This window comes from Misgurnus anguillicaudatus, chromosome 24 (genome assembly GCF_027580225.2).
Source record: "Misgurnus anguillicaudatus chromosome 24, ASM2758022v2, whole genome shotgun sequence".
Taxonomy (NCBI): domain Eukaryota; kingdom Metazoa; phylum Chordata; class Actinopteri; order Cypriniformes; family Cobitidae; genus Misgurnus; species Misgurnus anguillicaudatus.
The window spans coordinates 21,618,779-21,646,188 of NC_073360.2; the positions used below are offsets into that span (position 1 = coordinate 21,618,779).

Consider the following 27,410-nt stretch of genomic DNA (forward strand, 5'->3'; position numbering starts at 1 on the left):
GGTTGCCAGTAACTTACTGTAGAAGATAAAAACTGAAAATGTTTCATGTTCATTTAACTTTGAACGAACTCTTGCCAGTAAATAACATAAATGTAAAATCTACAGTAAGTTACTGGCAGGTAGTTGCCAGAAAATACCCAGTAATACTGTAATTTCTACAGAATTTTTTTACAGTGTATATTATATGGTAAAGACAGAATATTTATTCCGAGTCCAGTCATTAAACTCTTCCATGTCACAGATTGGTTCTCATATAGCTGGCAGCGCAGCCAATCAACCTCCCCTTCCTTTTAACGTTACCTATTTCCGGTTCATCTCAATGCAGCGTGCCACGGGATCATTCCTAGCCCCCGTCTCTGGCAGCACCACCTCTTTAGATCTGCTTTGAGGGTTCTCCCTTTTTTCTTGCAGTTATATGTGAAACCATTTTGTTCCAGCTTCCAAACTGTGTACCTCTTCAACAGAAAGTAATCTCTGCTTACTTGTATAAATAACCAGGTTGAAAAGCATGAGCTGTGCACATAAGTAGAGTCACGTAATATTTTGATTTTTATGCTGTTTTTCAAAAAGTTAGATGATGGATATAGCCAAATGAATCTGAAACTAGAGACTTGCAGAGATCTTGCTCTGTCACCATTGTCCTTAAGCAGCGCACATAACCCAACACATCTCCAGGTTGATTCAAAGTCTTAACTGATGTTAAGGGGCCTCCAAAAAATATGGGATTTCTTTGAACGGTTCTTAATTGAGAAAGATGCAGTGAAATAGTGTGGTTATGACATTTGGACACAGCACTGAGTGGTTGATAAAGGTGTTATTGCTAAAACCAAAGGATGTTGTTCCATGTTGTTAAATCATTAAACGTTGTTGAAGCTAGCCACTTCACTGACGTAGATATGGAGATATGGAAATGCTTTAGAGTGTATGCAAAGCCACACTAGCTGGGTTAGAGCTGAGCTACTAACTAAATAGCAAGGCTCTTTAGACAGGTGCATCGTTTGTTTAGTTTACAAATACTGTATACTTGATTTAATTGTAATAAATCTTTGTTTTTCCCCTGTTAATAGGTGCCGTAGAATGTAAAACTGTATTTAGCTTGGCATAGATGAATAATAAGAGTTCTGTACATGGTAATGACGTATGGTGAGCCTCAAACACGATTGTTTCCTCCTCCTTATCTAAACCTCATTCATGCAAAAGACCGCTAGAAAACAGGCCAATCTCAACATAAAACAGACTGTGACGCCCCAGCATTAAATTACACATTAAGGGGCGGTTTCCCGGACAAGGATTAGACTAGTCCTAGACTAAAATAAATATAAGAGCTGTCCAAACTTGCTTAAATCTTAAAATACATCAGTGCCCTTTGTTTTGCCTAAAAATGTACACCAGTGATGTTTTTGGTAAGCCATGTTTGTTAAAACTAGTTATATTTCCTAATTAAACTAAGGCCTAGTCCTGGCTTAAGATAATCCCTGTCTGCGAAACCACCCCTAAATGAATTACAATGTTGTTGCTAAAAACAAACTTTTGACTGCTGAGTTAGCGCTATATGCTAGTTAGCGTTTAGGCTAAAGTTCTACTATTGGCGTTACAGTTACACTGCAAAAAATGACTTGTATCTAAAAATTCTTGAATCGGGATGCAATTTCTTGATGAGCAAAATGGCCTAAGAGGGTAAGTCTGGTTTTTAGAAAAAGTATATCAAATTTAAATGAATTTGGGCATAAAACAAGCAAAAAATCTGCCAATGAGTCAGCAAAAAATCTTGAACTTTTTTCTTAAACACAATTTGACATATTTTGTCGAAAAACTAGACGACTTGTGTAGTTTTGCTCGTCAAGAAAGTGTATCTTGATTTGGGAATTTTTAGATATTTGTACTTAAAACGAGACAAAAAATACTAAGTAAGAAAGTCATTTTATACGTTTTCCATACTGAAACACAAACTTACTCTGAAAAGTCCAATTCCAATCTCCAAAAATGTATGGTTCCTCAAAATCTGTATCTTCGTCTGATACAGGCTCAAACATAAGTTCAGTTAGCACACACACAGAGCTACTGAAATAAGCTGCTCTGTGAAGCAGCCAATCAGAGCAGAGCTCAACATTAGTGCTTCCTCACGATTGGTCGTGACTAATCATTTGCAGAATAAAAGTTTTTGTTTACATAATAAATGTGTGTGTGTACTGTGTATAATAATTATGTATAAACACACACACGTATATAATTAAGAAACATTTGCATGTTTATATTCATAATTTATATTTTATATAAATATATATTTTTCTTAAAATTATACATGTATGTGTGTGTATTTATATATACATAATTATTATATACATTACGCACACACATGTTATGTAAACAAAAATGTTTTTTTCTGCAAATAATTAGTCGCGACTAATCGTGAGGCAGCACTCAACATTATTATTCATTCAAAAATGAATCAAAGTTGTGTTCATCTGTAAAGATTATATTGTTGGACAAAATCTGTAAGTGTCATAAACTTTTATAAAACACTGAGCTTATTTTTGCAATAATCCAAAATGTGTTTTTTGGCAAGGGAACCAGTGTCCCGATAACTTCCTTATTGGCCTACAAAAATACTTCATTCCTCTGGAAGTTGTGTTTAGATTTGTGTAGGATTTAAACACTGTGTCACCGTGAGAGCTGTTAGTTCTGAGTGCTCGTGTGTTACTGGGCAGAGGGCCATACTTAGAGATCAGAGACCCAGGGAAGTGCGAAATCCGTCAGTAGATCTTGTGCCATTTCCTTAGTCATACATTATTTACAACAGCAATAGTCAGGGGCATGAAAAATGAAGCGTATATATGTGTGGTCGAGGCAAGGCGGCTTTGAAAGAGAATGCTTTTGTCCTCCGTGTTTCTTCACTTTTGTACCATTGTTGCTAATGTAATAATTTCCTCTTTGTTTCTACACCACTGTACAAAATCAATAACTGCAAGCTTAATTGTGGACCATGCATGATAATGTTTATTTTGCACTTGCAAAGGTACACAATAACTATGAAAAAGATATACAAGTGAACTAAATTTCCAAAAATTGTACATAATAAATCAGTTTAAACGACACGTAGCAGCATTTTTGCATCTCATTCATATTGGCATAATGATTATCATGAACAACATACAGTGTAAAATTGAATCCCCTTAAATAGTTACAGTCAAAAAAAATAGCAATGATAACAAGCATATATTACAGGACTGAGACCGGTTGAAAATGCTAACTACAAAGACAACCATCTTAAATGTTCAAGAGCCAGCAGTCTGTTTGTGGGACAAAATGCAATGCAAAACGCACAAAGTTATACAAAATAACAAAGTTGTGAACAACAGTATTGACGTGAGATTGGTGCTGACCACCATCAGAATATTGATGAAAAATATGTGATAAAGTGCTTTGCAATAAACAATGGGTGTGTAGAAATACTTCATTCAGTATAAAGAAAGCAGATCAACAAGATTCCTGCTGTGTCCGAATATCCTCAGTCGCTCTACCTAACCAAGTAGCCAGATAAGTGCTGTTATGTAATCCTCTTAATATTAGCATATCAGTGATGTATGAGCGATCGTAGAGATGCAATAAACACTGTCCGGTGTCTCGAAAACTAAGTTTTACACACGTCATTCTACGTGAAGAGAAGAAAGTGTTGTATTGTCCACCCACAGCATGCCTAAATATTTCTATAAATATGTTGATATATAGCCTATCTCATATTTATATGGTTTAAGTAGGAAATTTGATGACTGGCATTCTATCCTGGAAAAATTATAGTTCTGTGATTTGTTTAGCATATTGATGGGATAATCTTGGCACATAGGCTAGAAAGGTGCTGGCCCTTGCATGCCTGTAGATGAATGTCCATGCACCAGCAGTTCTGTTAGGTAGGAGAGGCCCGGCATGCTTAACATTACAGTCCCACCTAGTACAATACACTAGTACTGGACGTGGAGTCTGGTGACCAGGCAGAGCTCTATGTTTACATCGAGAGTATGGTAAAGATTAGCATTCGACACACAATGGACAACAACATACATTCCAATCTTTACTCTCAGTGTATCTAAAAAAAAAGTTGTAAAAAGGGCTGTTGGCTATTCGTGTACAAGATCTGGCATGCAAGTGGTCAAATTTTATAATCAAAATCTACAAAATAAATAACTAAAAATTTTCCATTGACCGTTTCTTTTCAAATCTGTCAAGGCCTTTTAGCCAGCAGTTTTGTTTTCTGCAGTTCATACATATAAATCTTTTTTTTTATAAAACATACATCAGTAGGTATATTGCAAATATATCTGTGCATAATTTTAAATGCATGATCATCTAAGATTAATATAGGGTTAAAATACAGTTGGGCACACCCATGATTCTGTCTTTTCGAAGAAAAGTCTTGTCGTTCCTGGAGCGAAACTTCACCGCATCTCATTTACAATATGCAAGCCATCATTCTTCTTGTATGGGGTTTTTTGTTTTCTTTTTCATTGAGCATGCTAACCTATCGCATGCAGTTTTGCTATTTAATTCGATCTTATCTGGTTGCTACACTCTTGTTTCTTTTTTCAACATCAGAGGCATTATTTTAATGAGGGAGATCTTATTTCAATGATTTCATTGGAGAGGTTTTTTGCAGTACTGTAGATTCTTGGCTGTTTCTCATCCTCACCGTGTCCCCACTTTATTATCCAGTTACTGAGGATAGAGCAGGAAAAAAACAATTAGATTTTAATTTGTGCAAGCAGAGCTGCAGGTAACACTGAATAGAAAAATGCATGCAACCTATTACACTTATTATTACACAACTGTGTAAAATGCCTTATTTTGATCGGATGATCAACTGCGTAATGCTGAACGAAAAGTATATTGGACTTGTCCCTGGCATCCAATTGCAGTCGCTCTTAAACATTTAGTTGGCTTCTCCGTAATCAAATTTAAAACAATATTTCATTTCCATTTTGCTACATAGTTATAATCTGAATAATGTGCTGGTCGTGATCACAAAATTAAGTCTTCCAGAATGATATAAATATAAAGATACCTGTAACCACCACGTAGATTATGATAACCAAGAGGCCGAGAATGATAGAAACACAGCTGAGCAGGCGAGCCAAGCGTCCCAAGCGCCTCGCCCCATCCATATCACCCTGCTGTAGACTGTTTCTTGACTGTAGCAAAACATAAAAAGAAAATTGTGACGATAAACTACAATGCTTAATCTCACAAATAACTTCTTATTAGCTCTACACATTTCCGAATAAGTTGAAAATTCAGATAAAGGAGGAATGCATGTATAGGTCAGAGGTCACTTGTCAATTTTCTAAGTGATTCGGATACAAGATGGGGTGAGCTGATAACCACGTTTTTCTTATTAGTGCAGCCCTATGCCACAGCCACCCATTAGGCTGTCAGTGTACCCTAGGGAGAGCCTCTCCAGTAGACTGCATTAAAGTAATCAATAATGAGCAATAGATCCTGCTGGAAAAAGCATCTGACACGCAGTGGCCAACCACACTCAAATGCTAATTCCATTCTCCATCACATCAGCTTGATTTTTTTTGTCTTGTGATGTGACGTAATATTGCCGGTACACCCTGGAGTCCCATAAGCTGCTTTTTATTAGGGCGGTGCTGTCCAAGGTGCTGAACGGACTTCGGTTGGGTTTCCTTAAGCGTTAACATAAGTAGCTTGCACATTTCCCAAAAGCACTGTTATGTTTGTATTGCGTAAGCCTTTTACCAAAGTGGAGAACACTGCTGGTTCTGGCAATAGACATTGCTTATTTGTAAAATAAGAGTTACATTTAATCTTAAGTGTAGTGGAAACTAGGCCTTTGTATAAATAAATTACACTGCAAAAAATGATTTTCAAGAAAAAAAATCTTAGCATTTTTGTCCCGTTTTCAGCAAGAACATCCAAAAATTCTTAAATTGAGATTTTTTCTTGATGAGCAAAACGACCCAATAAAATAAGTCTAGTTTTATCAATATAAAATTTAAGTGATTTTGTGCCTAAAACAAGCAAAAACTTCTGCCAATGGGGTACACTCTCAGAAATAAAGGTCCAAAAGTTGTCACTGGGACAGTACCCTTTCAAAAAGGTACACCTTTGTACCCAAAGAGTTAACACGGTCTCACACCCATGGCGTCAATATTTGACGACACTTGACCATGCGTCAATATGTTGACGCGGAGGGTATACCTTTCGCGTCATTTTTTGACGAACTGGGGACTTCAACACCACTAGGTACGCGAAATTAAACAGTTGTCGCCTGGCATTGGGGTTAGGGAAATGTTTGGGTAGGGATGTCATTATGTAAATCTAACCCTAAACCGACGCGAAAATGGTAGAAAATGGTAAGAAAATAGGAAAGAGAATGCAACGGACTTAATAGTATTGAAGTCCCCAGCTCGTCAAAAAATGACGCGAAAGGTACACCCTCCGCGCCAACACACCGACGCATGGTCAAGTGTCGTCAAACATTGACGCCATGGGGTGAGACTGGGTTGAAAGAGTGCATTTGAACTGCCAATATGTACCTTTAAAGGTACCTAAATGGTACATATTAGGACATTTTTTAAAGGGTACTGCCCCAGTGACAACTTTGTACCTTTATTTTTGACAGTGTAAGCAAAAAACACTAAATTCAAGAAAAATTTGCTTACCCCACTTACTTAAATTCGATATTTTGGTCTGAAAACTAGACTTATTTTATTGGGTTGTTTTGCTCATCAAGAGAAAGCATCTTGATTTGGGAATTTTTGGATATTTTTGCTGAGAACAAGACAAAAATACCAAGAATGTTTTTCTTGAAAATCCCTTTTTGCAGTGTAGAAAAAGATTAATGGTACAGAGACACTCAGCTATAACACTCAAATGGACTATTAAAATGCTAATATGGTAAATTGGCATTGGTGAATGCTAAACACACACTGTAAAAAAGAAATTTCTGCCTTAATTTTTTTGTTTAATAAACTCATTTTATCAACTTAAATAATCACTTGTAAATTAGTTATCTTGACTAGAGATGAGTTGTTATAACTTATAATAATAGGAATAAAATTAACTAAAATAGTTAATAAAATGAGTTGATTAAACCAAGAATTTAAGGCAGAAAATTATTTTTACAATGCATTACAATAAAAAATACTAAGCACAGTAGGAACTCATTTTTTGTTCTTTCATGGTGCACACGAGATGTAAAATGATAGTCTTTCACCGTATTAGATAAAACCCCCAATGTTGCAGATTCGTGACTCCAGTAGTGGATAGGATTACTGCACTGTTACACTCGTCTTGTTGGAAACTGAAGAGCTTTTTCTAATCTCTCACACACACTAAATTTTCCACTAATCCACAGGGAAGCTCAGTTTACAATGTCAAGCTGCAGTGTTATACCTGTTGATTACAGATCTACACTACACTTATTGCTATTGAATGTTTCTCTGGGTATTTCTGGTGTAGGGACATTATCTTAAAGTCTTGGCTACAAAAAGCTATTAAACATTTCATAATTTCACAGGAAATTAGATTAATTAAGCATTTTATACCCTACACTGTAAAGGAAAACACCACCTTTTTTCAATATTTTACTATTTTCTTACCTCAACTTAGACAATTTAACATACCTATTTTTTTCCATTCGTGCATTTAATCTTTGCACAGCACGTCGTGACTGTGTTATCATTTAGCTTAGCCCCATTCATTCCTTAGGATCCAAACAGGGATGAATTTAAAAACCACCAAATACGTATGTTTTCCCTATTTAAAGACTGTTACATGAGTAGTTACACGAGTAAGTATGGTGGCACAAAATAAAACATGGCAATTTTTTAAGTGTATAAACAATGAGAACTATATTGTATGGCGGAAGAGAACTTAGTTTGCAGCGCTTCGGCCTTGGGCGCAGTAATATTGACGGAAGTTTGAGCAAAAGTAGGAGCAGTCAGGATTGATGATGTTACTGCGCCCGAGGTCGAAGTGCTGCAAACTAAATGCTAAAGTTTTAAACCATAGTTGAGTGAAATATGTACAAACCCAACTGTTGGGTTTAAATTGACCTACGCTGGGTCAAATATGGACATTTTCTGCACTCGAATAAAAGGTACAAAAGCTTTCACTGAAGGAGTACCTTTTCGAAAGTACACCTTTGTACCTAAAGAGTGCATATTAGTAGCTCAAAGTGGTTCATTGGTACCACAGAGGTATACACTCACCTAAAGGATTATTAGGAACACCTGTTCAATTTCTCATTAATGCAATGGTGTGGGGGATGTTTTCTTGGCACACTTTAGGCCCCTTAGTGCCAATTGGGCATCGTTTAAATGCCACAGCCTACCTGAGCATTGTTTCTGACCATGTCCATCCCTTTATGACCACCATGTACCCATCCTCTGATGGCTACTTCCAGCAGGATAATGCAACATGTCACAAAGCTTGAATCGTTTCAAATTGGTTTCTTGAACATGACAATGAGTTCACTGTACTAAAATGGCCCCCACAGTCACCAGCTCTCAACCCAATAGAGCATCTTTGAGATGTGGTGGAACAGGAGCTTCGTGCCCTGGATGTCAGTTGCAAGATACTATCCTATCAATATGGGCCAACATTTCTAAAGAATGCTTTCAGCACCTTGTTGAATCAATGCCACGTAGAATTAAGGCAGGGGGTCAAACACAGTATTAGTATGGTGTTCCTAATAATCCTTTAGGTGAGGGTATATCTGTACCTAAATGCTACATAGGACCTTTTATAGGATAGTGACAGCTTTTGTACCTGTGTGGGTTAATATAACCCAACGGCCATATTTTGTGTTATTCCATATCTATATTATTCCCAACCATGGTTGAAACCATCCATCATTTATAGTAGTGTAGTTTACAGAGCTTATAGCAAAATTAATGAATTTTTGTTTGAAGGAACTATATTCACTATATTTTTGGAAATCCACTGCTAGAAAAAAATACAAATTTATCTTATCAGACCATTGACATAAAAGCCTCACACTGAGCTATATATGTATAAGGGACTGTATACAAACCAATATATCATTTAAATCGTGCCCCATGACCTGTACCCCTCCTTCTCTGCTACCTTACCCAACCTTTCTCGGTTCAAATACTGCAGACTGGCTCTGACATCTTAGCTGGGGTATAATATGTGGCCAGAGCAGCAAAATGTTATTGATCTCTTAGTCTTATCACGGGCGAAAAGCCGTATCAGCGCTTTCAATCAGTGAGTGTCTTTAAAAAGTACTGTGTAGTAAAATGTCACCTCTTGCATCTCAATCTCACGTCTGTACTCTATTCCCTGATTTTACTTTAGCACAATGACGATGCAGTGTGGATTGGTTTGTTTCATCTATTGTGGTGAAGCTGCAGTGCTACATAACAGCATATGGCCACACAAATGGCTTCCGGCTCTTTGTGTTTAAGGTGCATTGTGCTTGACTGCGGTTTTGAGAAGCTGCAGTGGATTTTAATGGCCTGTGTGGGCTTTTCCGAGTAAGGGGGGTGTGGTTATATGACACGGCAAATGGACAACATTGATTCCCCAAGAGGTTTGCCCCAGTAATATTTTTCTTGTGAACTGGAAACTCTCCTGGGCCATTTGTTTGACTCATTTGACAGATTCGATGACCCACCTTTCTCCTTAGTCCACCCCCCCATTCGATTTCATAGATGCGCACACACAGGAAACCTCCCACCACATCCCCTCTCTCGCTGTCTCCCACTGCAGTCTGGAAGTGAACAAGGGCTCTCAGTGTTCCCTCAAAAGCCTGAAGCATTAATTATAAACAGCCATGCCAGCACAGCAAATTATGACTGTATGGATAACTGTAGAAAGCTGTGCAAAAAAATGCGGGTGTCCCGGATTCACGTTTATAACACATAAACTAATGTAATGTACAAGACATCGAATTTACTTTCTGTGAGTTGCTTTTATGCTAAAGGCATAAATGTACATGCAGTTAGTCCATGGAAAGCACGCTTCTATTGTGGGTGCATGAGCAGGTGCGCCTGAAACGTGATCACACTGCTTGTTTGCTCTCATGATGTTATGTTTCATGATGCCAGGTGAAAACACGATGACAGCGTATTACCAAAAAGGGCTTGCCATTCCCTGCGCCAGAGTTTATTTAAATGTTTTGCGCACCATCTGTAATCTCCTATTCCCGTTGTAGTGTAATGCAACAGATGCATTTACTGACACGAAAGCATAGATGTCTGTCCGCTGCAGTTCTGCTTACCATATTTCCTCAGCTAAACCTGCCGAGTATGCAGTTGCTGGTTTATTGGCCCACCCATTGCACTGAGAGATCGCTCGGTCCTATAAAATGTTATGACTCCACCTCCACTTTCCAGCTGCCGGCTCCTTTCTGCCTGCATGAGCGTCAACTTACAAGAACATTTTATTTGAATCTGTTAGCTGCTGTATTGCCTCATTGATTTCAGAGCTCCTTATGGTATACTGTACCTTCAACACCTTAATAATATTTTGTCAGTTGCAATTGCTTTCTAGATCAGTGGTTCTCAACAGGTTTTGGTTCATGACCCAGATTTTATAGTGGACATCAATTGGTAACCCAATACAGTGCCTTCAAATCAAATATTGATGGGCGTTACTGTACATAGCACAGTGGATCCAGGTGATTGGAGAGGATGGGTTGAAAAATAAGAGGATGATTTGGGTAGACATTTCTCTTTTTTGTGCAAAATATGACCAGAAATGTGCATTAAGATAAATACTAGGGACATTTTTCTTTTTGGACTCAAATGTAGCCAAGGTCATTGGTTTTGTTGAGATGAAGAAATCTCATGCAGCCTGTCGGTGTTGGCACCTGCCCAACTTGGCATCTCTATCAAGTTGTATCAGACAACAAGAAGTACTCTATGGGTATAGCATTTTAAAAAACTGTAAACTGTTGCATTTATTATTTCCCTTTTAGCATTGTTTTTCTATGCTGCCCATTTTGTGGTCTATTTTTGGCTCTATACATTTCAAAATAAAGAAAGTAAAAAGGTTCACCAGTGCCATAGAAGAAAAATTAATAGTTTCACAAAGAACTTTTTTGTCAAAGCTTCTTAAAAGATGCTTTTTTCTTACCTTTTTGTACACTGTCAGAAAAAATGGTCAACATATGTGCTACAGTAGCTGCCAGTTCCCTTTTTAAAAGTACCCCTTTACACCTAAAGAGTTAAAGGGACACTCCACTTTTTTTGAAAATATGCTCATTTTCCAGCTACCCTAGAGTTAAACATTTGATTTTTACCGTTTTGGAATCCATTCAGATCTCTGGATCTAGCGGTACCACTTTTAGCATAGCTTAGCGTAATCTATTGAATCTAATTAGACCATTAGCATCACGCTCAAAAATAACCAAAGAGTTTGGATATTTTTCCTATTTAAAACTTGACTCTTCTGTAGTTACATCGTGTACTAAGATAACGGAAAATTAAAAGTTGCGAAATTGCAGTCATGTTACATCCGCAAAGTCTTTGACTATTACGCCAGAATGAGAGTATAGTTCTAGCCATATCTGCCTAGAAAATCACAACTTTTAATTTTCCGTCAGTCTTAGTACACGATTTAACTACCGAGGAGTCAAGTTTAAAAAAATAAAAATATCGAAACACTTTGGTTATTTTTGAGCGCGATGCTAATGGTCTAATCAGATTCAATGGATTATGCTAAGCTATGCTAAAAGTGGTACCGCCACCCGGAGATCGGCTGAATGGATTCCAAAACTGTAAAAATTAAATGTTTAACTCTAGGGGAGCTGGAAAATTAACATACTTGCAAAAAAAGTGATGTGTCCCTTTAATATATTAGTACCACAGAGGTACATATTGGTACTAAATGTATTCATGTCTGTACCTTATGATACATAATAGTACCTTTTTAAAGGGCACCGCCCCAGTAACAGTAGCATTACATGTTTTGACCATTTTATTTCCAACAGTGTAGCCATTGGAAAGGTTCTGGATATTTAACTTTCTTCATAAAAACCATACAGCTTTAAAAATCATTTTAGGAACCTATATTTTTTAAGAATGTAGCAACTGAGAACCGCTGATTTGTAGTTTGGTCTCAGTTAAGAGGAACCGCAGTTGTCTCTGTCTGGGGGCCTTTAAGTCTGAACAAATCCTAAAGGAAGTTTATTCCAAAACAAGTGAAATTCCAAACAAAAGTCAGATCTCCCATTTATGTTCCATTGTGTCTATACTCTCAATAAAGGTACAAAAGTTGTCACTGGGATTGTACCTTTCAAAAAGGTCCTTAAATGAACCATTTTGAGGTACAAGTATGCACGTTTTTATACTTTTTGAAAAGGTCCCGCCCAATTGACAACTTTTGTATCTTTTTTCCCCTAAGACAGTATGTTCTTGTTTCTCTTTTGTCTGAAATTAAATTGCAAGTATTTTGTTTCTGTTTGCTTTCAGTGGATTTCTAGAAATCCTCATTCTAAAAAATATGCATATGAATATTATAAAAATATATGTTAAAATGTCTATATATAAAATATATAGGTTAATATATTCTATAATAGAAACTAAGGCAAATAATATTAAAACAATGCATACAAATAATTATTTAAATAATTTAATAATTAAATATCTAAAAATTGATTATAGAAATAAATTCTTATATCCAAGTAAAAAATGCCATCTTTTGAATTGTTTGCATTGTATTGCTGGCATGGACGAATGGAAGCAAGGATAATTTGAATTTGGACTAATGATGCAGACGGGTACTATTTGCATGAGTGTGGTAAATAGCACAGGTGTTTGAAGCAGAATATTGGTACAGTGTACCCACAGATTTTAGTGAAAAGCTGCATCCTCATCCACTCTCCTAATGGAAATGTGCTCCTAGTGTTTCATTGTATTTCTCGAATAGCTTCTGTCCCGCTGAAACACTTAGAAAGTTGTCTAAGCGCAGAGTAGACAATGGTTTAGATTTCACTTAGGGCTGAATCTGACAATGCCCTTATTAAATTTGCCAAAATGATGTGTTCGAAATCCGGTCTCCTGTGACTATGCTGGAAGTCATAATATTTGCATCCTGCTGAGGTTATGGCTTCAAATGCAGAACCTTTCAGACAGAAGATAAGGAAAACGATGCCTAACAGCCAGACCTCCCTACTTACGAGATTATTTATTTATTATATATTTAGTAATCTTATGTGGGACAATGAGTGCAAACACAAATCAATTATCTGAATGGTACCACGCCCTGCATGTGTATACACCCTCACAATGCACTACAGCACATAGTGAATGAGTGAGGTACGACCTAATACAATGTATTCGTTTCATAAACGTCTAATAATTATTTTAAGGCACATAATCTTAGTTAGGGAAGCAAATGAGCAGATGTTAATAATGATAATAAATTCAAAGCAACCTCTCCTAAATATTGAAGTTTAACTCGCCACCTTTGTGCTTATATAACAGCGTGCAGAGTTTTCACTGTAAGTGAAGGAGCTTCATTACTGTGGTGACAGTTTGCACCAATGTTCAGCCCGTTTACAATGAGCATATGCAGGGCTGTAAATCACACCTGTCAGTGGGATACTGGAGCTCGTCTGCGGCTCTGCGCGCATGCAAATATATTTGCAAGAAGTGAAAAACAAGGGTGCACAATTTAAGCACAAATGTGTGTCAATATGTGTACTTCGAGGAAAGAAACCAGACCTAATTTGTTTTTAAAAAGTGTCAAATTTATCTCTGATCACTCACCATAATTGAATAGACCAAAGCAACGATGCTTATCGGCCACACGGGACAAAAGCAGGATAAAATGACCAATATGAGGTAGTCTTTTGGTCTCTGCTGCTCTTGGACGGTGTTGCCGGTGGATGACGTGCGGCTCAGGCTGACCCTGGACGGCGAGAGGGGAGCCGTTCCGAGCTGCCCCGTCGATCCGGATCTTAGCGGCAAACTGTGGCCGTTTTGATCCGCATCGAGATCCTTGTCGCCGCCGACGCTAACTGTGAACGAGGTGGAGGTCTTGACCCCGGTCATCTCGGTGGTCGTGAGAAGTTTCTCGGTCTCCTGAGACTCGGTCAATTGTGTCCCGCCGCGCTCCCCAAGGTTGGTTTTGGCAAACTCCGTATCTGTGTTTATTGCCATATTCTCCAAATCCAAAGTGAAGGTGTATAAAAAATCCCGCGGGTGAATGAAATAAGCGTTAAGTATTCGCAAATCGATCAGACGGCCATAATTTAGGCTACTGCTGGACGAGCAGCTCGATTTCTCCAACTTCAAATAAAGCTTACGATATGTATTATGTCATTCATAAGGTTAGTATGCTTTTTAACGACGAATAGGTAAAAAGTCCGGGATATTTTCCGACGTGTGACTAAACTAAAAAAGTCAAAGAGGCGCTGAGAAATTAACGAATAAAGTATCCTCCCATTTCCATACGGTCATCCTCTTTCCTTTGATGGTGTTTAATGAATTTGGCTCAGTTCCGCGCGTCTTTTTTTCAGTCCGGATGAGAATGCTCCCGATCTCCTCGTGAGCGTGCACGCGTGTGCTAAACCACAGACACACACACAGTCATCTAGAGTTCAGCATCTCCACAACACAATAACAGCATTGCCCGAAACCTCTTGAAGCGAGCAGAAAACCACCAGTCACGTGCAAACAATGAAACACCCAGGTAGGCTTTGCGTTGTGTTGATGTAGGTACAGTGTGATGTTTCTCTCTCACCTGACTCTGAATCAGTGCGCGGCTCCTGCAGGACTCCTCATGCAATGCAATACTGACACTGGTCATCCCCAGGGGATGCTGCAATACCTTCATGTATCTCTGACATCCATTTAAGTCTTAAATATGTCATTACTAATATATATTGTATTATAGGCCTTGATACATATAAAATGCACCATATCAATATGAAAAATGTGTTTTTAGTTAAAAATCTTTTTTACTAAGCCTAGTAGTAAAAATGCTGTTATCATTTAGGCCTACTTATTTATATATTTAGATGTGTTGGTACTGTTTTTTTCTGTACACTATTTGAAACAAAGGTAGCCTACTTAAGAATATACCAACTGAGAGCCTCCAAGGTATTGTTCCTAAAATGTGTGTACGGACATTTTAAAGGTGCAGTGTGTAATTTTTAGAAGGATCTCTTGACATAAATGCAAAATGTTATACAAAACTATATTATCAGGGGTGTATAAATACCTTTCATAATGAACCTTTCGTTATGTGTTTATTATCTTAGAATGAGATGTTTTTATCTACATACATCGAGGGTCCCCTTACATGGAAATCACCATTTTGTGCCACCATGTTTCTACAGAAGCCCTTAACGGACACATTTTTTTTACTAAATTGTCTCCGACGATTACATGTTTGTCCGGTGGTGGCCAACGTAGCTTCTCTATGCGTTTCAAAAGCGAGGGGTGAGCAGTGGACTGAGCCGTTGGTTGCAATGCGTAACCTCACCACTAGATGCAGCAAAAATTTGCACACTGCACCTTTAACTAACAAATCATGATTAAACAAAAAGTTTCATACTAAAATGTATTTTAAATGTATGCAAAAACGTAAGAACAACTTAGACCACCACATGTACGCAATAATCATAAACAAGGAAAAATATATAAAATATAAAACAGATATATATTATAGGGTTCTTTATCCTTGGTCGAAGTTGTTTTTACATTTTTGCAAACATTTAGAAGACATTTTAGAAAGTTTTTGCTGATTCATGATTTATAAGTTAAAATGCCCGAACGCACATTTCACGAACAAATTCGTGCGTACGCATGCTTAGTGAATGAGACCCACTGTGCTTTGTAATGTAGTGAAGTAAACTTTTTCAAAAGAGAAACACTCAGATAAAGTATGCATTACTTGAAAAATTTACTTGAGTAAAAAATACTTTACTCCACCTTATTTTTAAGTGTAGCTCTCTGCTAAAGAATGTATTTGTGGTTAATATCTATTACCTAAATGTTGTGTCAGATAGACTAGTTTTGTTGTGCTTCTTTTACAGTTTATTGCCTTGTAGGGAAAAGGAAGCCATTTTTTTTGTGTTCAGCAGAAAATAAGTGTTTTGCACCATCAATTTTAACATCCATGTACAAATGTATAGTATGAGGTTATACGATGAAAAAGACAAATCGCATGCATGCAGTATTCTCTGCTGAACTTGAAGATGTAAACAAATCTGGCATATGCTGCGATATTATTCTTGCTTACTGTACAGTATATACAGTACAAAAGTAACCCCCTAATAAGCAAATTTACACATTTACTTTATGTAAACCAGCGGATGATTCTTGTTGTTTGAATTGTCCATGTAGGCGTTTTCTTTTTATTCACTGATACTGTACAAGAAGCATGTGAAGCATAGAAAAGATGTTGACAGTATCACAAGGGAATCCCCTTGAAGTAATATCATATGATGTAATGGCATTGATCCAGTCTTCGGCTCTCTTGCGTTTCTCAACAGATCTCTTTGCAAGCTGTTTCAAAAGCACTACAGCATTACTCATTCTGTCCTGACAACACACATTCCAAATATTGTGTGTGTGTGCGCATGTGTGTGTATTATGAATTCTTAAAAGTGCAATGCAGATAATTTTATATACAAAAAATATTTGTTTTTTTGCCTACCCTAGTTTAATATGCTGCGTCAATTGTAAACCATTAGTCGAATTTATTAAAAATTTGTAAAATGTGTGGATCATAAATATTGCAGTTTGTTTGACTCTATAGCTACGTTCACACTGCATGCGAAAGTGGCCCAAATTTGACTTTTTTACCCAAATGTGACCCATATCTATTTTCTTAATAGAAGCACAAATCTGATACACATCTGATGTATTGCAATGCGGCTTCAGTCTGAACGGCCGTGTCACATTCGACTTTTACAAGCAGCATCCATGTTTATTTCTGCAAACACAGTGCGCTGCGTCTGACGTCACGTCTTCTTATGCACATGCGGGTCACTTTAGGGCCGTATACTGTTCACACATGAGACTGATGGCAGTCGCATTTAAATGATAATTTAGACCTGCAGTGTGAACTAAGCCTATGACCCTTTGTTAGATTAATGACTAGCTCAAAATACAGCAGAACCAGTATGTTGTTAACCATAACTGTCTAATATATTCTTCCTTTCATATTTTTTAACTGTTCAGAGTTGGCAATAGAAACCTTACAGTTACTTTTGTGAAATAAAGACACTATATGAGACACTAAATAGGGGCATTTTGGACATGCTATAATAAATGATCGGTGGGGTATTTTCAGCTGAAACTTCACAGACGCATTCTGGGCACACCTGAGACAAATATTACATCTTGTACAAATGAGCATAATAGGTGCCCCATAAAGTAATACAAAGTATTTGTTGATTTGCTATCATTTTTTACAGTGCATGGTTTATTTTTGTTAATATCCAAAAGCATCATTGTTGCACCTCTCTTAAGATTCTTCAAATAGTGTTGTCAGATTTGGAGTCATTTGTATTGAAGATATTGGTCCCAGGGATGCTAGTTTTGCTCTGGAGTTGTTTGTTCAGAAGGTGACTGCTCCAGATTCATGTGACTCAGATTTGTTTCTTCTAGAATAGCTTGTTCTGTAGTATTTGGTTCTGGAGTCACATCTTCTGCTGGTTGTTCCACAATAATTTCTGAAGGTTTTGTTGGAGATAAACTTGCTTGTTCTAGATTTGTTTGTTCTTCAGATGTTTTTTCCAGAGATTCTCTGTCTGGATTCTTTTGTTCTTGAGTTGTTCCAGCAGAAGTTTCTTCTTCTGGAGATGATCGCTCGGGAATCTCTCGCTCTGCAGTCTCTAACTCCAGAGTTTCTTCCACCCCTGATATTTTTGTGAACATTCCCTTGTATCTCAGTCTGTCCTCCTCGTTTTTTAACTCCATACGCATTTTGAGCACTGCTAGCTCCTTCTTAATAGCCTTTTTCATTCGTGGATCCAGATCCAGCACTCTCAGGAAATCCGCTCTTGCCTCTGCTTCATTCCACACTTCCATGTGCGCTTTGCCACGGAGATAAAAGGCTTTCATCGTGCCTACAAAAAAAAACAGAGAATGCTTTTAGCTCATGTACACACCTTAAAAATAAAGATGCTAAAAGGGGTTTTCACAGCGATGCCATAAAAAACACATTTTTGGTCGCATGCGGCAAAAACATATATAATAGATTTTCAACTAAGAATCTTATGCTCTCCATTACAAGCTCCAATCTTAACTTTTAGCCTATTTATGCATTTTTGTCTGATCTTGAGTAAAAAAAATATATGTATATGTATATATGAAGAGTTTTGTTGCAAAACGAGATAACTCCTTTTTTATATTTCAGAAATCTCGTTTTTGGTTATGCATTCCAATTAATATCAATTCAACTGCATTTGCTTTGTTTTGATTTAAACCTTCATAACTTAAAAAATACAGCTAAGTAGCACCATGAAACAAAATAATAACATGATAACATAATAATAAACATGTTTTAACAAAAATGTTAAAAAATGGATTTATCTTGTCTTGCAACGAAACTTTTCATATATATATCAAAAACAGACAAAAATGAAAGAATAGTCTAAACATAAAAATCAAAACCTGTAATGGAGAGCATAAGATTCTTAGTTGAAAATCTATTCAGTAAAATTAAAAATGTTATGTAGTATGTTAACAGTATGTGACAATGTATAAAAAGTAATATCTTTTAAAATAATCATAACAAAATATATAAATCCAATCTTAATTTGATACATGTACTGGATGTCCCTGTGCCTCCTCTCTATACATTAAGGGGTCCTTGGCCTGAAAAAAAAAGACCTCTGGTGTAGTTTTTTATGTAAATTTATGTAAATAAAGCCTCTGTTACTCATATACTGTACACACCGGGGTGTTGGTTGATGATGTCAGACGTGTGTTCAATGACCTCGTAGTACTCCTCCATGCGCAGGAGACACTGACAGTAATTTAAAGTGAGAGTATTGGCCATTTTCTCCAATTTTAGCCAGGGAGCTTCCCATGCCTTCTCCTGAAGAAACAATTTTGATGTTATTGATGCATTCATAAATATTTTAGATGATAATAATGTTTTAGGCTAGTTATAGTTCATCAAGTACACATGTCTGTATCTCTCCTTTGACTGCACATTCTTGATACAAACAATGGCTTCTTTATATTTCATAGTGGCGTCTTCAATGCGGCCCTGTTTGAATAGTTTGTTTCCTTGACCGTGGAGCACAGGTACTGCCTTAAGACGCTCTTCGTCATTTAGAGCCCATGACTCTCTGTCATATTCATTGGGCTGCTGTACCTAAACACGTGAATATTTAATTTTGAATTATTGTATGTACAGTCAGGACAATATCTGTAAAAATGTTCCTCTGTGCTTTTCATTTTGAAAAATAACAATCTAGCGCAACCTAGTGGTATATTTTGTGTACTGTTGGAGCATTGTAGCCCTGCAAATAAAGTACCATGTCTGTTGCAAAGAAATTATATCAAAAGATCTTCATGCAATCGGTAACTTATTTCCAAACTGTCTCAAGATATCTGTAGTACAAGATAATAATTCAAACCTTTAGTAGTTCCATTACAAAGTAAAGAGGTTGTGGTTCTTTCTGAAGTTCATCCAGATCGTCATAGCCCAGACTGTGATATGCAAACATATTTGCCATTCCACAGGTATGAATATGCCAGTCCACCGGATCCTTTCCCTCGGCAATGCGCCTCAGGCTCTTTGCCACTATGGGGTACAACCCTGTGTGCTGGTCGCAGAGGAAAAACAGTAAACACTGACTTCTTAGTTATACACAACATCATTTTCTCTGGCATAAAGTACTAGTTATGCATGTATTGGATTAAGTACAAAGATTTCCACTTGCACACAAGAGTTGGCACAGTATGTACTGTAATGCGTCCATAAATGTGTTTGTAGTAACAAGCTTGGCATTCCTATAATTCTCCAGACTGTTATCCACAGTAATCTATTTCAGATGGTGGGCTTGGATGGCAGTAGTAAATGATGATTATGTAATCTTAAACATATTTGGATTAATCCTAGGACTTACAGTGAAGACAGCTTTTACTCACTGTGATATTTGAACGTTTCCAGCTTGTAGCTAACCGTAAAGGTCACTGATTTTAATGTCAGTCATTGGGTCTCCACTGGAAGTATTTACTCTGTGCAAATGGTTATCTGTTGACTTTAGCTGTGACGTGAGTTTTGTTGTGTCATGGGGTCTGGATATGAAAACGCCTGATGTGTTTGTGTTTGTGACTCACTGTATGTAAAAGTGAAGTGGATGGTAAAATAATTTATTTCAGATTAATGCGCAAACAGCTACAAGCCATTTGTATTGGTTCGTTCACGTGAAATTGTAAACAATGACACTATCACAACATTGACTTGTTTGAGCATCCTGAAAGGATTAGTCCAGTTTCCTAAAAAAAAAAAAAATCCAGATAATTTACTCACCACCATGTCACCCAAAATGCCGATGTCCTTCCTTGCTCAGTCGAGAAGAAACTACGTTTCCTGAGGAAAACATTCCAGGATTTTACTCATTTTAACAGACATAATGGACGCCAACACTTAACAGTTTTGATGCAGTTCAAAATTGCAGCCTCAAAGGACCCAAAACGACCCCAAACGAGACACAAGGGTCCCACCCAGCGAAACGACTGTCATATTTGGCAAGAAAAACAAAAAATATGCACTTTTAAACCAAAACTTCTCTTCTTTCTCCGGTCCTGTGATGCCCCAGCGCGACCTCACGTAATACGTCATCACGTCAAGAGGTCACGAATGACGTATGTGAAACTATGTCCCAGTGTTTACAAGTGTGGAGAAAGAGGACCGTTCAGACATTGTTGTATGTTGAATAATACTAATTAATGTCTTTGTGTCAGTTTATTGTTTAAAATGTTCTGCAAATGTGCGTTTCATAAATGTAACACGTGACCTTTCAATGTTATTACACAATTACGTGAGGTTACGCTGGCTCATCACACAGCCGGAGGAAGACGAGAAGTTGTGGTTTAAAAGTGCATATTTGTTATTTTTCTTGCCAAAAATGACAATTGTTTCGCTAGATAAGACCCTTATGCCCTGTTTGGGATCGTTTAGAGTCCTTTGAAACTGCATTAAAACTGTTAAGTGTTGGGGTCCATTAAAGACCATTAAAATAAGAAAAATCCTGAAATGTTTTCCCCAAAAAACACAACCTCTTCCCGACTGAACAAAGAAAGACATCAACAGTCTGGATGACATGGTGGTGAGTAAATTATCTGGATTTTTTAAAAAGAAAATGGACTAATCCTTGAACAAGTTATCGCACCACATTGGATCAATGACAAGAGAGATCATTTCGTTTGTATAGCTCATTTTACAATACACAATGTTTTAAAGCAGCTTTACAGATAATGTAAAACTCTTCCACTTCACTTTTTTTTGAAAATAGGCTCATTTATTAGCTTAAAGGATTGCAATACTTACAATGACATCACACCAGAACTCAGCCACCTCCCCTATGCGCATGGACGTCAGCAGAGTTTCCCAGACATCCAGTTTAAACATGTTCCCAATTACCATTTCCATGGGTGTACCTGCCTTCTTACTGTCATCTATTACGGTGCGCTCATCATTACAGAGCTGGGTACAGAAGTGAAAAGTCACCTGTCAGGAACACACAAGAGTTAGTGTTTTGTTAGTATTTATACAGTACTGTGCAAAAGTCTTAGGCACCATGCCAGAATAGATTTGTTGTTATTGCAATGTTATAGTGATCATATATAATTGTTTCTCAGTCTCTTTAATAGAATACATCCAGAAAATACAGGAAATGGGTGTATAGTATTAAAAACTGTATAAAATGTAAACTGATGTGTCAAGTTTTTAGGATAAACTCCCTTTCCACTTGAGCAATAGCAGGAAACTGCAGGATCTTTTAAACCTTAATAAAATTAAAACTTAAAATTAAAAAAAATAAATTAAATTAAAAATTAAATAAATAATTTCCAATTTTAAAGAAATTAGTTTTTTACTTCAGTCTGCTCAAAAACGCTCAAGATGTGTTTAGTGCCAATAGAGGTCACACTAAACACTGACGATGCCTAAAGAAGACATTTAGTCCTGAATTAAAAAAAAAGACATATTTCCTGTATTTTCTGTTTGTATCTTAATAAAATAGATTAAAAAATAAATATGAATGTACATTAAAACTTCTTAAACAACAAGTCTGGTGGTAGTGGCCTAAGACTTTTGCACAGTACTGTATGTTTTGTTAAAGTATATACTTTTAAGTGCAGAAAGCAGATACTCATCAAACTGTACATGAATATCATATTTCATATCTCTTAAAACCCATTTATGTCTTTTTAAAAGTATATTATGCACAACATGCTTTATGTGCAGAACTGAAGCCAGACACTTCCTACTGTCATGATAAACGTCAGCGTTTACACTGAAAAAGACCATATGGCCCTATGAGAATAACAATTTGATTAATGAAAAGTGACCCCTAGATTTACATAGAGAGAACAGTTGCTAAAAGTTTTTTAGATGGCAGATACAGTACAGCATTGCAGTTGACAGCTGTATGTATCATATCTGTAAGAGTACCTTAGTTCCTGTGACAAATCTGGGCATCTCACCGGTTCCTCCATGCAAGATGGTCTTCCTGATCCCTTCAAGCCCTAGCTTTATGCTATCCTCCATGTTGTCAAGTATATAGTTGGAGATCTGTATATACTGGAAGGTACAGTATGTAATGTGTTTGTTGGCACAGCAGGTGGTTGAAAAGCTATAAAGACCGACTGGCTCTTTTGGATTAAGAAGCCTGGAATAACAGGATTAGGCTCATCCACAGAAGGGCTTTCCTCAGCATTTTTACACCACAACCAACCAGAAGTCTCTAGAAGCTTCTAGGAAGCATTGATGAACAAGCCATCAATATGTATGTTCATCTCAGATAAACCATCACGGTGGTCTGCAGGCATCTCCCAGAATGGGATGTAGAGTTTGGACTCTGTGACCCTATTGCAAACATGTGGCAGACAGATGGATCTCTAGGGGTGTGTTCAAGCATTTGTTGCCTGAGCTCCAGCAGAGAAAAAAGCTTGGAATGACCCTTTTGCTTTATAGTTTTGTAAGATTGCTCTGGATTACAGAAGAGAGCCATTCGATTACATGCAATTATAGTTTTTACAAGCCATGTGAGAACATTGCGTACATATCAGAACCCCAATTAGACTGTTCAATATGTGTTTTGTAACCTTCTGAAAAATATTGGCCACAGTTGTCTCGCTGGTATCCTGCATTTCCTGTGACAATAACATAATATATTACTTTGCATTCCTCATATCATGTGGTCAATACTGTTGCACAACTTTGTAGTCTATTCAAGACTGTGTATTGCCCTCTGCTGGACACAAGCAGAGCTTTATTTTGCTCAGTTGAACTGTTTTCAGAGGCAAAATGGCAATGTTCCAGATTAAGTCTTTATTAAAATGAAGAAGGTTTAAGTATAGTCTGTAATTATGCAATGAACATCTTGAGTTATGATCCCAGTTATAAAGGCAAGTGTAGCTTACATTTATACTTATGCATATGGCATCCAAAGGGATTTACAGTGCATTTAAGGTACAATATACATTTGATGTTTCTTCTGCAATTGAACCCACAACTTTTGTGCTTGCCAATTAAATAATGGTGAAAAAATGGTCCCAAGGTGTCACTGGCACCGGTACAGATATATGTATACATTACCAGTAAGTACTTTTGATGTACTAACATGCACTCTGGTACAAATATACCTCTGGTGTACTAATATGAACTCTTTAGGTGCACAGGTGTTGCTCCAGTGACAGCTAGGGATTATTTTTCTGGCAGAGTAGCTAGTAATTATTAAAGCTTTCTCATTGATTTTTTTCAGTGAGCTTTTATCTGTCTCTTAGAGATGTCTACACTGCAAAAATGACTTTCTTACTTAGTATTTTTGTCTTGTTTTAAGTACAAATATCTTCTTGAATCAAGATGCATTTTCTTGATGAGCAAATTACCTTAGAAAATAAGTGTAGTTTTAGACAAAACAAATCAAATTTAAGTAAAGTTGTGCATAAAACAAGCAACAAAATTAAAAGTAAAAACACTTAATTCAAGAAAAATTCACATTGGCAGATTTTTTTGCTTGTTTTATGCACTAAAACAGTGGTTCTCAAACTTTTTCAGCGTGCGCCCCCCTTTGTGTACGGTGCATTCCTTCGCGGCCCTCCCAAAGAAAATTTATGACAAAAAAACAGTGCTAAAACTTCACATTTTAATTAAACAAAACATTAAATTATACAAAGTAGTGCTGCCTTTTTTTAGGTTTAATTTCACAGAATTCATGATAAATTAATGTATTTTATAAAATGTCATAAAACTGGGGCCCCCCTGGCACCATCTCGCGGCCCCCCTGGGGGCCCCGGACCCCAGTTTGAGAACCACTGCACTAAAACACACCCATTATTTTCTTAGGTCGTTTCACTGAAAAAAAAATTTCAAGACATTTTTTTTGTCTTGTTTTCAGTAAAAATATCAAAGAATTCTGATGATGAGCAACGACCCAAGAAAATAAGTCTAGTTTTTAGACCCAAAACTTCAAATTTAAGTGATTTTGTGCATAAATCACGAAAAAAAAAAAAAATCTGCCAATGGGGTAAGCAAATTTTTCTTGAATTTAGTGTTTAAGAAAAATGTTTTGACAGATTTTTTTGCTTGTTTTATGCACAAATTCACTTACATTTTATATATTTTGCCTTAAACTACAACCCATTATTTTCTTAGGTCGTTTTACTGCAAAAAATTATTTTCAAGAAAACATTTTTTTCTTGTTTTCAGTAAAAATATCAAAAAATTCTTAAATTAAGATGATGAGCAAAACGACCCAAAAATAAGTCTACACTCTAAAAAAACAAACGGTTCTATATAGCACCAAAACTGTTGCTTTCAATCGTAACGATAGAAGAACCATTTAGTGCCATATAGCACCGGTGAAGAACCAGTGAAGCACCAGTGAAGAACCAGTGAAGCACCAGTGAAGCACCAGTGTAGAACCATATAGGGGCCATATAGCACCACATATGGTTCTACATAGCACTATATGGTTCTACACAGGTGCTTCACTGGTGCTTCACTGGTTCTTCACTGGTTCTATATGGCACTAAAAATGGTTCTTCTATCGTTACGATCCAAAGCAACAGTTTTGGTGCTATATAGAACCTTTTTTTTTTTAGAGTGTAGTTTTTAGACCAAACATTTCTAATATAAGTGATTTTGTGCATAAATCACACAAAAAAATCTGCCAATGGGGTAAGCAAATGTTTCTTGAATTTAGTGTTTAAGAAAAATGTTCAAGATTTTTTTGCTTACCCCATTGGCAGATTTTTTTTTTGTTTGTTTTATGCACAAAATCACTTAAATTTGATATTTTTGGTCTAAAAACTAGACTTATTTTCTTAGGTCATTTTGCTCATCAAGAAAATACATCTTAATTTAAGAATTTATAGATATTTTACTGAAAACAAGACAAAAATACTAAGATTTTTTTTCTTGAAAATAATTTTTTGCAGTGTTTGCTCATCAAGAAAATGCATCTTGATTTAAGAATGTTAACTTGTACTAAAAACAAGACAAAAATATGAAGAAAGTCATTTTTTTTCAGTGTAGAGAGGTCCATTTTAAACCCCTTTCACAGGCAAAGATGAAAGTTTCTCCAAATGACCTCGAAAAGCTAAATTATGAGTCTGTTGCCATGGGTACAGGCATACAATTTATCATAAAAGCATTATGACATTTCTTGTTTTTTTTCTGAATTGAGCATGCATGTACTGTATATCAGAAGGTTAACATCTAAAAAGTAAATCTCATATATTATGAAAGTATTCCCATCAAAAAAGATCTCAATACTAAGGCCGGCCGAACTGACACTGAATTAAATTGAATTCAGTGTCGGCCTTTTGAGCGTGGTGATTCCTCACCTGTCGCAGACGTAAAACAACATTAATGATGCTGTAAGTGAGGACTGTTGTCAGAGTGACTCATGGAGACTGCGTCAGTTCACCCACGCATGCTGCGCAGTTCGCGTGTGCCTGCCTGGAGAACGCATCATCAAAATGATGCAAACCTGAATAATGAAAAGTGGATCAGTGATCTGCTCATGTAATGTGACACTCGCTGCTGGGCACAGAATTGAGTTGAAGTATTCATAAAGAGAGAGGACGACACTTAAAAACAGACAGGTGTTGGTTTGTCAGTGTTCCCCATTATATGTGTATCCATGCGTCACCTCAAACTCTAGTTGTCCCTTTCTCCCACCTTTTCATAAGGTGACAGCGTGCTGATCTGATGAAATACGAAACTGTGGGACACTTCCTGTGTGAGGAGAGGAAGTGGTTTCAGTAGTTTTCAAGGAGCCCGATGGCCTTTTCTCACATCCTGTGTTCTGCTTTCAGACAGCAGGACACGCTTCAGTCACCCATGACTTAGTGAGCCTGCGTCACTGTTGCTTTACAATGGACACGACAGGTTCTTCAGCCCCAGTGTGACAAGTCTGTGTGCTTGTGTGGACAAGCCACAGCATTTCTGGAGCTAACCTTAAAATGGTTCGACAGGGATGGACGGGCTTGGGGTTGGTCGTGCAACAAGACTGGGGGAGTGGAGTAGAAATTAAAGGCCCCCTTACTGTATGTTGCTTTGGTCTCTTTGCATCAATTTTGTTGTGTATGGAAGGCATTTTTATTTATTTACGATTGTAAATACATTACGATTGTAGAGCAATTACGATTGTAGAGCAATTACGATTGTAGAGCTCTCTAATAGAGCTCTGCAATTGTATTCTTACTAGTAACAATTGAATTTTAGAGCTCTTTAACTTTCCCCGCCATTAATGAGTTAACTCGTCAGATGAGAAAACGCTTCTTTGCCAATGACAAGTTTTTCCGGCAATTGTATGTTAATGCAGAAAAAAATTTAAAAAATAAAAAGTTTTTCCGGCAATCCGTATTTCCGCTATTATCCACTTATAAAGCCCAGAAGTATCCCCTTAGGGCAAACAGTTCAAACTCTGTGTATGTTTTGATGATTGCTCTGAATCTGATCTCTATCAAAAGTCCTTCACAAAAGTAAAAAGTATCTCAGCTTTTTGCTAAAAATTTGGTATTTTGGAAGAAACCTACCCATATTTGAGAAGTGATAAAAAAGAACAAATAAATGTAGGATTGGATCATTTGATTTATTGTATGTTTATATATTTAAAGAACATTTTCTGGAAGGCATTAAACTTTTGTGCAAATTATAAAAATGCTGGCGCTGGCTGGCAACTTAAAAAAAAAGAGTAAATTTAATTCTTAGGAGTA

At 36.9% G+C, this 27,410-nt stretch overlaps 2 protein-coding genes across 2 annotated transcripts in view; both read right to left on the reverse strand.

Moving 5' to 3' along the window:
- Positions 1 to 4,593: 4,593 nt before the first annotated feature.
- Positions 4,594 to 14,776, reverse strand: trarg1a (trafficking regulator of GLUT4 (SLC2A4) 1a). Its single transcript, XM_055196579.2, has 3 exons — positions 13,758 to 14,776; positions 5,057 to 5,183; positions 4,594 to 4,710 (listed from the first exon to the last, which is right to left on the reverse strand). The coding sequence occupies exons 1-3, from the start codon at positions 14,148 to 14,150 to the stop codon at positions 4,700 to 4,702; spliced, it is 531 nt and encodes a 176-aa protein (XP_055052554.1). The 5' UTR covers positions 14,151 to 14,776; the 3' UTR covers positions 4,594 to 4,699.
- Positions 14,777 to 17,443: 2,667 nt separating this feature from the next.
- Positions 17,444 to 27,410, reverse strand: part of aipl1 (aryl hydrocarbon receptor interacting protein-like 1) — a 32,379-nt gene continuing 22,412 nt past the window's right edge. The window contains exons 4-9 of the mRNA XM_073862811.1: positions 22,636 to 22,764; positions 21,511 to 21,690; positions 19,592 to 19,780; positions 19,146 to 19,326; positions 18,903 to 19,040; positions 17,444 to 18,070 (exon numbers count right to left, since the gene is read on the reverse strand). Coding sequence (XP_073718912.1) covers positions 17,535 to 18,070; positions 18,903 to 19,040; positions 19,146 to 19,326; positions 19,592 to 19,780; positions 21,511 to 21,690; positions 22,636 to 22,764 — 1,353 coding nt within the window. The 3' untranslated portion in view covers positions 17,444 to 17,534. The remainder of the gene's footprint in view (positions 18,071 to 18,902; positions 19,041 to 19,145; positions 19,327 to 19,591; positions 19,781 to 21,510; positions 21,691 to 22,635; positions 22,765 to 27,410) is intronic.

Coding starts and splice junctions, on each gene's coding strand:
- trarg1a (XM_055196579.2), bottom strand. CDS start 14,150: ATGGCAATAAACACAGATACGGAGTTTGCCAAAACCAACCTTGGGGAG. Junction 5,184..13,757: donor CTTTGGTCTATTCAATTATG/GTGAGTGATCAG, acceptor GTTTTGCTACAG/TCAAGAAACAGTCTACAGCA.